The following is a 10577-nucleotide window of genomic DNA, read 5'->3' as shown; positions in this document are numbered from 1 at the left end:
GCACCTATAGTCCCAGCTACTTGGGAGGCTGAGGCAAGAGAATCACATAAGCCCAAGAGTTTGAGGCTGCTGTGAGCTGTGACGCCAAGGCACTCTACCAAGAGTGACATAGTGAGACTCTGTCTCAAAAAAGAAAACCTTTTCCAGTAGAAGGAATACGTGACTTTTCCTGTGGCCTGAAATACTACATCATTGCTTTCAGCTCTGTATTGTTGAAGTAGATCACTGCATGTTTATTTGCTCAAGCAGGTCTGTCTTATTTGGTTGTTATTACTTTAGCCAAGGTCAGCCATATATTTATTAAGCTTGTAAGTAAAGCCCATTTGCAGTGAGAAAGCTGAATACAAACCAACTGCTTCTTGGTGTTTCTCTAGGGCCGAGGTATGAAGAAACAAGTCATTGACGATTTCATTGCCCAGAACAAGTATCTGTTGGCAGCCAGGCTAACCAGCCAGAAGTTGTTCCATGAACTCTGCCCTGTGAAACGGTCTCACCGACAGAGGAAGTAAGGGCTCAAGGCTTTGCCTCTACTTGTCATTGCAGTAAAGGGGCCGTAGTGCATTTTACGACAGGGGGATTAAACATCTAGTCTGTGACAGTCAGAATTTAATCACCATTTACCAAATATGGACTAATGACCATGATGGTAGCAAGGATGTATTAGCGCAGAAGGCCAGAGCACCAAATTGTTAGATGTGCCAGCCTTGTCTAGGGTCAGAGAAGATGTCCCTAAGATACAGCATTTTAGTTGAGACCTGAAAAATGAGCAGTCTTCAGCCAGATGTCAGGGACAGACTGGTCACTTATAAGAATTGTGGAGTATAAAAGAGAATTAGCCGAGAATTAGGAAGGCTAAGGTATATTTACTCGATGAAGTATGTGAAGAGTTACTATGCAGAGTGTCTAAACAGTCTGGAAATACAGGCGAAATATCTATTATACTTTTCTGAGGGAAATGAATCAGTGGCTTTAAATTTAGAGCTATTTCATCTGTAAAAGGTATCTGGACCTAGGAAGAAAACAATGATCCTATTATCTAAAATATCAATACAACTAAAATATTGTTTAAAATAAAGAATTTATGGGCGGTGCCTGTGGCTCAGTGAGTAGGGCACCAGCCCCATATACCCAGGGTGGCGGGTTCAAACCTGGCCCGGCCAAACTGCAACAAAAAAAATAGCTGGACCTTATGGCAGGTGCCTATAGTCCCAGCTACTTGGGAGGCTGAGGCAAGAGAATTGCCTAAGCCCAAGAGCTGGAGGTTGCTGTGAGCTGTGATGCCTCTACTGAGGGCAATAAAGTGAGACTCTGTCTCTACAAAAAAAATTAAAAAATAAAATAAATAATTTCCCAATATTTCTAGACTTTTAAGATTCCTTTATAGTGTAAGAGGGGAAAAAAGAATAACATTTATACTTTATTAGATATAAAAAAAGAATATCCTGACTATAAATATAGTTGCTTATAAAGCCTTCCAGGAATATCTCAAATCCATGCACTTTTCACCATTGCTACCCTAGAAAAGGCCACCTGCCACCATGGTGACAGCCTCCATGCTGTCTTGTCCCCTGCACTCCCATTGCACTCCCATTGCACTCTCATACCTTGCGGACAATTTTCCACACATCAGCCAAGTGATCTTTAAAAGATCAAGTTGGATCAAGTCAGTCTCCATCTCAAGGTCTTTGCCCTGGTTAGTTCCGTCTGCCTGAGACACTCTGACCCCATTTCCCTCAATGGACGCTTCATTTAGTCTCTGTGCAAATGTCACCTTCTCGGGGGATGTTTCCCTGCCCAGCCCGTCTGATGGATTATCACTCCCACCCTACTCTGGCCTCTTTCTCTCCCCTTTTCTTCTTTTTTTTGCATCGCACTTGTTACCTGTCTTAATATATCTTTTTATTTGTTTCTCCACTGTAATATAAGCTCCACGAAGGCTAGAATGTTGTGTATGTACCTGGTACATAGTTCATGTTCAGCAAATATCTGGGGAAGTGAATGAATGAATAAGTGAATAAAGGATTGAATAGCAAAGCTTCCCACTGGAACCCTGCAAAGGAAAGCCTTCAGAAAGAGGCTCAGTGGCCTCCGGCCTGAGACTGGTTCAATCAGCCCTCCTGTGGAGGAAGAACTAGAACAGATGGCTCTTTAAGAGGCCCCACCACATGAAGGAATCTGTGACCCATGCCTTACAAAAAATTCCTAAAGGTCATGAAGAATGTTGGTTTGGGAAAAACATCACCGATTTGGAAAAGAAGCAGGCCGTTCAGGACTTTGAAGCCCTGGAATGTGCTCACGTCCCGTGAAGGGCTCCCTCCCTCACCTGTACTCCCCATCACGGATCTACCCCTGCTCTGGGGGATGGGTTACAGAGTTTTCTCTTTTCTCCCTGTGCAGGTACTGTGTGGTTTTACTGACTGCCGAGGCTTCCAAGTTAAGCAAACCCTTCGAGGCTTTCCTGTCCTTTGCCTTGGCAAACACTCAAGACATAGTGAGATTTGTGCACGTCTACAGCAGTCGGCAGCAGGAGTTTGCCAACACCTTGCTCCCGGATGGCGAGGCCTTTCAGGGGAAATCTGCGGTGAGCACAGATTCTCTCCTGATCCAGGTGCCTCACCAGCATGTGGCACTTAATTCTGTTTCCTCCTTCCTTGGGAGCACGGAGCACCGACTCCAGGAAATGTGGAAATCTCTGAGGCCTGTGTTGAAAGCCTCCTCTTAACAACTCTTTGACCTGGTCATTTCACATTCTAGATTTCAGCCTCAGGCCTCCACAGAAAGCCTCTCTTCCCTATCAGTAACGCTGAAGTGCATCAGTGCTTTTCACGAGTTGTTCCCTATGACAGGTCTTGTAAGATCCTAGAGCAGCCTATATTTTACGAACCTGCTTTAGGCCACCAGTATTATGCTTTGGAGAGTTCCTTCTCCAGCCTTTTTCATGAGTTGATCTCCCTTTCCTTTCTCCTCCCTTGTCATTACTCCTTACGGATGCATGAAATTCCTCTCCCCTGACTTTTCATCATTTGGTAATTATGGAAAATCTCTAAAATAACAAAGGGTTTGGCCAGACATGCTGGCTCACGCCTGTAATCCTAGCACTGTGGAGGCTGCGGCAGGTAGAATGTATGAGGAATTGGAGGCCAGCCTGAGCCACAGCAAGACCTATCTCTACTAAAAATAGAAAAATTGGGCTGGATGCAGTGCCTCACACCTGTAATCTTAGCACTCTGAGAGGCCAAGGTGAGTAGATTACCTGAGCTCAGGAGTTCGAGACCAGCCTGAGGGAGGTGAGTCTCACTTTATTGCCCTCAGTAGAGTGCTGTGGCGTCACAGCTCACAGCAACCTCCAGCTCTTGGGCTTAAGTGATTCTCTTATCTCAGCCTCCTGAGTAGCTGAGACTACAGGCACCTGTCACAATGACTGGCTACTTTTTTTGTTGTTGCAGTTTGGCTGGGGCCGGGTTCGAACCCGCCACCCTCTGTATATGGGGCCGGCGCCCTAGTCACTGAGCCCCTGGTGCCACCCCTTTTTTCCATCTTCTATGTGCTTTTGAACCTTCTGATGATTTTCCTGTTCTCTGCTCCCAGGTGTCTATCTTAGAAAGGCGCAACACCGCAGGAAGGGTGGTATATAAAACCCTGGAAGATCCCTGGACCGGGAGTGAGACTGATAAATTCATCCTCTTGGGTTATATCGACCAGCTACGGAAAGATCCAGCTCTTCTGTCGTCTGAAGCTGTGCTTCCTGACCTGAATGATGAACTTGCACCTGTGAGCATCATGGCTGGAGGGCTCATGGGCTAGCAGTGCCGCTGAGGATCTCTGCCAAGAGCAGCAGCGGGTCAGCAGCAGCACTGTGTTGGGCGGTGGGGGGTGCAGCCCCCACCATTGTCTCTTTTCTTTCTCAATAGGTTTTTCTCCTTCGGTGGATCTACTCTGCTTCTGACTATATCTCAGACTGCTGGGATGGCTTATTTCACAGCAATTGGTACGGATGACGCTAGGTTGAATTTCTTTTTCTTTGTTAATACTGGTATAATTGTGTTTTTTGTTGTTTGGGTTTTTTGAGACAGAGTCTCTCTCTGTTGACCTGGTTAGAGTGCCCTGGTGTCACAGTTTACAGATGCCTCAAACTCTTGGGCTCAAGTGATCCTCTTGACTTACCCTCCAGAGTAGCTGGGACTACAGGTATCCTCTGCAACACCCAGCTAGTTCTTTTTTTTTTTTTTTTTCTTTTAGTAGAGACAGGGTGTTGCTCTTGCTCAGGCTGGTCTGGAACTCCTGGTAAAGCTCAAGCAGTCCACCTGGCCCAGCCTCCCAGAGTGCTAGGATTATAGGCATGAGCCACAGCCCTAGCTGTTTTTTTGTTTGTTTGTTTGTTTGTTTTAGAGACAGACTTTCACTTTGTCATCCTTGGTAGAGTGCCGTGACATCACAGCTCATAGCAACCTCTAACTCTTAGGCTTAGGCGATTCTCTTGCCTCAGCCTCCCGAGTAGCTGGGACTACAGGCGCCCGCCACAAGGCCTGGCTATTTTTTGTTGCAGTTTGGCCGGGACCAGGTTCAAACCTGCCACCCTCGGTATATGGGGCCGGCGCCCTACTTACTGAGCCACAGGCGCCACTCTGGTATGTTATTTTCACAGGTAATTTTCATGGGTTTTTTTTTAGGTAGAGTCTTACTCTGTCACCCTGTATAGAGTGTCATGGCATCAGCCTCGCTTACAGCAACCTAAACTTTGGGCTCAAGTGATCCTCTTGCTGTAGCCTCCCAAATAGCTGGGACTACATTGGTGCACCACCACGGTCAGCTAGTTTTGCTGTTTTTTTGTAGAGACGGGGTCTTTCTCTTGCTTAGGCTGGTCTGGAACTCTTTTTTTTTTTTTTTTTTTTTTTGAGACAGAGTCTTACTATGTTGCCCTCAGTAGAGTGCAACTCACAGCAACCTCAAACTCTTGGGCTTAAGTGATTCTCCTGCCTCAGCTTCCCAAGTAGCTGAGACTACAGGCTCCCGCCACAACATCTGGCTGTTTTTTGGTTGCAGTTGTCGTTGTTTAGCAGGCCCCAGGCCGGGCTCGAGCCTGCCAGCCCAGGTATATATGGCCAGTGCCCTACCTACTGAGCTTGAGCTATAGTGGGTAGCTGTAGCTACAGTGGGCGCTGCCCTCCACAGACTTTTTTTTTTTTTTTTTGCAGTTTTTGGCCAGGGCTGGGTTTGAACCCACCACCTCCAGTATAAGGGGCCGGCGCCCTACTCCTTTGAGCCACAGGCGCCACCCTCCCTCCACAGACTTTTTACTTACTGATATCTCAACATCAGAAAGGTTTTCTATGTTTTCAACTTAAATCCTTTGCTATCTGTTTGATTGTTTGCTTATGTAGGATTTACTAAGCACAACCTATTAAACTGAGATATAAAATCAAACTTTTAGGATAAACTGAGGGGGGGGGGCAGGCATAGTAGTTCACACCTGTAATCCCAACACTTTGAGAAGACTGCTTGAGGCCAGGAGTTTGAGACCAACCTCGGGACAGCACCTGTGGCTCAAAGGAGTAGGGCACTGGCCCCATATACCAGAGATGGTGGGTTAAAACCCAGCCCTGGCCAAAAAGAAGAAAAAGGAGAGACCAACCTGGGTAACATAGCAAGATCCTGTCTACAAAAAATGTAAAAATTGGCCCGACTTGGTGGCTCATGCCTATAATCGTAGCACTCTGGGAAGTCAAGGCAGGTAGATCACCTGAGCTCAGGAGTTTGAGCAAATGCAAGACCCCATCTATACTAAAAATTAAAAAACTAGGCTCAGCGCTCATAGCACTGTGGTCCATTCCCGGCCTGGGCCAGCTAAACAACAATGACAACTGCAACAAAAAATGGCCAGGCATTGTGATAGGTGCCTGTAATCCCAGCTACTTGGGAGGCTGAGGCAGGAGAATTGCCTAAGCCCAAGAGTTTGAGGTTGCTGTGAGCTGTGATGCCACAGCACTCTACCAAGGGCAACATATGAGACTCTGTCTCTACAAAAAAAAAAAAAAATAGGTGGGTGTTGTGGTAGGTGCCTGTAGTCCCTGCTAGCAAGAGGCTGGGCAAGAGCGTCAAGAGTTTGAAGTTGGCTCGGCACCTCTGGCTCAAGTGGCTAAGGCGCCAGCCACATACACTAAGGTGGCGGGTTCAAATCCAGACCAGGCCCGCCAAACAACAATGATGCTTGCAACCAAAAAATAGCCGGGCATTGTGGCGGGCGCCTGTGGTCCCAGCTACTTGGGAGGCGGAGGCAGGAGACTCGCTTGAGCCCAGGAGTTGGAGGTTGCTGTGAGCTGTGATGCCACAGCACTCTACCTAGGGGGGCAGCTTGAGGCTCTGTCTCAAAAAAAAAGAGTTTGAAGTTGCTGTGATCTATGATGCCACACAGCACTGTACCTAGGGCACAGAGTGAAACTTTCTCTCTCTCAAAAAAAAAAAAGTAAAATTATAGGCATGGGCTGGGCACCCATAGCAGAGTGGTTACAGCACTGGCCACGTGCACCAAGGCTGGCAGGTTCAAACCCGGCCTGGGCCAACTAAACAACAATGACATCTATTACAACAACAAAAAAAAATAGCCAGGCCTTGTGGCAGGCACCTGTAGTCCCAGCTACTTGGGCGGCTGAGGCAAGAGAATCGCTTAAGCCCAAGAATTTAAGGTTGCTGAGAGCTGTGACACCACAGCACTCTACTGAGGGCAACATAGTAAGACTCTGTCTTTGGGTGGCTCCTGTGGCTCAAAGGAGTAGGGTGCCAGCCCCATATGCTGGAGGTGGCGGGTTCAAACTCAGCCCTGGCCAAAAAAAAAATCTTGAAAAGACTGTCTCAAAAAATATACATATATATTACAGGTGTGGTCTCACAGGCCTGTATTCCTACCTACTCAGAAGGCTGAAGTGGAAGTTTTCCTTGACCCCAGCACATTTCAAGCTTACAATGAGCTGTGATCATGCGCTCTACACTCCAGCCGGGGCAATAGAATAGAATAGAATAAGCTGTCTGAATTAAATTAGAACACTGAGGAAATAATCTCTACCCTTCCCTCTACCACCCAACACCGTAAAAAAAAAAAAAACCTCTATTTGCATGAAATTAGAAGGTGTTATTGGTATGAACGTTTTTTGGTTTGGGATTTTTTTTTTCTTCTTTGAGCTAGAAAGATGAAACCTAAAATCACAGCACCTCACCTTGAGCTGATAAGTTTGTTAACTCGGTTTTAGGCGGGAAATGATGCCTCTCCTGTCCCTGATCTTCTCTGCCCTCTTCATCCTCTTCGGCACCGTCATTGTCCAGGCTTTCAGGTAAACGCCATGTGGCTCCCAGTGCAGCTCTGAAGGGTGAGTCCTAAACCGCTGTGGTCTGTTGTACGCTTTTTTGTAAAACTCCTTTTTCTTACTTTAGTGACTCGAATGATGAGCGGGAATCAAACCCTCCAGATAAAGAGGAAGCCCATGAGAAGGCTGGGAAGACAGAGCCAAGCTTCACCAAAGAAAACACCAGGTTTCTCTAACAAACACCAGACTTTCCTCCCATCAGCATCAGACCCACAGACTGTAATCGAATAAAGCAGTGGTGGGATCTATAGTAGAGAGAAGAACCCTGGTTCTAAACCGTGCTCGCTGCTGGCTGGTGTTTAATAAGGCTCGTAGGTATTTAGAAACAGGACCTACTGGCTGGGCGCCTATAGCTCGAGTGGCTAAGGCACCAGCCATATATACCAGAGCTGGTGGGTTCGAATCCAGCCTGGGCCTGCCAAACAACAATGACAGCTACATCCAAAAAATGGCTGGGTATTGTGGCAGGCGCCTGTAGTCCCAGCTACTTGGGAAGCTGAGGCAAGAGAATTGCTTGAGCCCAGGAGTTGGAGGTTGCTGTGAGCTATGATGCCACTGCACTCCTACCCAGGGCGACAGCTTGAGGCTTTGTCTCAAAAAGAAAAAAAAAGAAACAGGACCTACTTATACCCTGTGACTTTGGTTTCCCAATCTCAGATTCAATAACAAGGGCAAGAAGCAAAGAAGCATCTCAAGGAGCTTGTAGAGTTTCCAGAAGCAGAGAATGGTTTGTCACCATAACTGTGCTGATGTATGTTACCAGCTGTGAGGACATGCCTAGCCTCTTGCCAGGCTCTTTGAGACAAAACAGAGTGAACGATAGTTGCCTTCATCTATGGCTCTGTGAGAAGGGCGTCAGCCCCATATACTGAGGGTAGCAGATTCATACCCAGCCCCGGCCAAACTGCAACAACAAAAAAAAAATACCCAGGCGTTGTGGCTGGCACCTGTAATCGCAGCTATTTAGGAGCCTGAGGCAAGAGAATCACCTACACCCAAGAGTTAGAGGTTGCTGTGAACTGTGACGCCACAGCACTCTACCAAGGGCAATAAAGTGAGACTCTGTCTCTAAAAAAATGAATAAGATTAAAAAAAGAATATAAAACTCTGGTTTTTCTTCCAATTAGAGAAGTCTATCATGGAGAGAAACAGATCTGAGTTTTTGACCAATTTTTTGAAGGCCTTGCTTTGGTAAGGCTTATCATGTAGGAAAAAAAAAAGAACATGAAGTAACAAATCTGGTCTGGTTAGAATATAGCGTTTTCTTCCACTTGTTCCTTTCTGAAGTAACGGCAGCCCATTATCCTGATAACATCGTAACTCCTCAATATTTCTCCACAGCAAGATTCCTAAAAAAGGCTTTGTGGAGGTGACTGAACTCACAGATGTGACATACACCAGTAATTTGGTACGCCTGAGGCCAGGCCACATGAACGTGGTCCTCATCCTGTCAAATTCCACCAAGAACAGCCTACTCCAGAAATTTGCTTTGGAGGTCTACACATTCACTGGGTAAGCGTGTACGCACACACATATGTAAAGAGGAAACTGGAGCAAAATTGCCCCCCCACTTTTTTTGGGGGGAAGGCAGTTAGTGCTTTATCCATGCTGCGACCATGTTGGCTGTGACCTTTCCAGTCAGACATGTAAAGCCATCATGAGAGGGACTTCTTTTCCCATTTGGCTTCATATTCTGTTGATTCAGAACACAGGAGCTAGATGTCACTGTTAATTCCTAAATTCCTTTCAGAAAACTGCCTGTTCTCCAGCTCTGTGTATATTCCAGAAGCCAGAAACCAAGAGTGATAAAAATTACACTTTGCAGGGGATGGGGGAGGGCAATGAAGTCTCCAGCTGTTATAAGAGGCCCTCTGACTCCCACAGAAATCTCTCACTTTTGGCTCGGCGCCTGTAGCTCAACTGGCTAAGGCGCCAGCCACGTACACCTAAGGTGGCGGGTTCGAATCCCCAGCCCGGACTCGCCAAGCAACAATGACAGCTGCAACCAAAAAAAAATAGCCGGGCGTTGTGGCGGGCGCCTGTGGTCCCAGCTACTTGGGAGGCGGAGGCAGGAGACTCGCTTGAGCCCAGGAGTTGGAGGTTGCTGTGAGCTGTAATGCCACGGCACTCTGCCCAGGGGGACAGCTTGAGGCTCTGTCTCAAAAAAAAAAAAAAAAAAAAGAAATCTCTCACTTTTCTGGTGTTCAGGCTCCATCCAGCACAGAGCCTTTTCCTATTATTCGAAGTCTCACTGGGATATTTATTTCCCTGCTATTCGATGTGTTAGAAAATACACTGAATCCTCTTTCTATTTTTCTTCCAGGAGCAACTGCCTACACTTCTCCTTCCTGAGTCTAGATAAACACAGAGAATGGCTAGAATACTTACTGGAATTTGCTCAGGATGCAGCCCCCATCCCAAACCAGTATGACAAGCATTTCATGGAACGTGACTACACTGGTTATGTACTGGCTCTGAATGGCCATAAGAAATACTTCTGCCTCTTCAAGCCCCAAAAAACAGTCGAAGAGGAGGAAGCCCTGGGCTCCTGCAGTGATCTTGACTCTTCCCTCCACCTGAGCGAATCTCGAGGGAAATCTTCCAGTGGCCTTGGATCCAGGCCCATCAAAGGGAAATTGAGCAAGTTGTCCTTATGGATGGAACGCCTGTTGGAGGGCTCCTTACAGAGGTTTTATATCCCATCATGGCCGGAACTAGACTGAGAGGATTTCGAAAGAGATTTGAACTCTTCAGACTTTTTAACGTGCCCCTGTGAACAGGTATTTTCAGGACTCAAACTATCACAATGAAGAGAGTATAGATTTTAGATTACTCTTCTAGAACAATGGCTAGAAGAATCTTTCCTTTGTCCTGTTCTAACCTCGGAGTGAAAACTCCACAAGTTTGAATTCCCTAGATCAAAATATTTTCCTTTGGTTTTCTTTTCCCCCCTCATTTGAATGCCGCTCTATTTAAAATAGACTGCTTCCTCCCTGTTCCTCCCTCATCCCTGTCACAGGCTCACCCTCACCCTCTCCTGTCCTTTCTCTTACGTTAGAGAAACACGGGGCTCAGCCCTGCAGCAGCACCTGGGCAGACCCTCCTGAGCCTGTTGTGCAGGCCAGGTTATTAGCCTCATCCCCCATGCCCTGCCCCACCACCTTGGCCCTGCCGTGCTTCTGCCCTGGCGCATGCTCTTGACACTGAACGGCCCACAGC

General features: G+C 46.9%; 1 protein-coding gene across 1 annotated transcript in view; it reads left to right on the top strand.

Annotated features, from left to right (window-relative positions):
* Window positions 1-10274, top strand: part of DNAJC16 (DnaJ heat shock protein family (Hsp40) member C16) — a 45419-nt gene extending 35145 nt beyond the window's left edge. The window contains exons 8-15 of the mRNA XM_012801602.2: window positions 375-505; window positions 2398-2581; window positions 3589-3771; window positions 3912-3988; window positions 7245-7325; window positions 7426-7524; window positions 8700-8870; window positions 9682-10274. Coding sequence (XP_012657056.1) covers window positions 375-505; window positions 2398-2581; window positions 3589-3771; window positions 3912-3988; window positions 7245-7325; window positions 7426-7524; window positions 8700-8870; window positions 9682-10081 — 1326 coding nt within the window. The 3' untranslated portion in view covers window positions 10082-10274. The remainder of the gene's footprint in view (window positions 1-374; window positions 506-2397; window positions 2582-3588; window positions 3772-3911; window positions 3989-7244; window positions 7326-7425; window positions 7525-8699; window positions 8871-9681) is intronic.
* The last annotated feature ends 303 nt before the right edge of the window (window positions 10275-10577 follow it).

This window comes from Otolemur garnettii, unplaced genomic scaffold, assembly GCF_000181295.1.
Source record: "Otolemur garnettii isolate 467f Iridium unplaced genomic scaffold, OtoGar3 scaffold00009, whole genome shotgun sequence".
Taxonomy (NCBI): domain Eukaryota; kingdom Metazoa; phylum Chordata; class Mammalia; order Primates; family Galagidae; genus Otolemur; species Otolemur garnettii.
The sequence above is the reverse complement of the archived record's forward strand: the minus strand, read 5'-3'. Positions and strand labels throughout refer to the sequence as shown.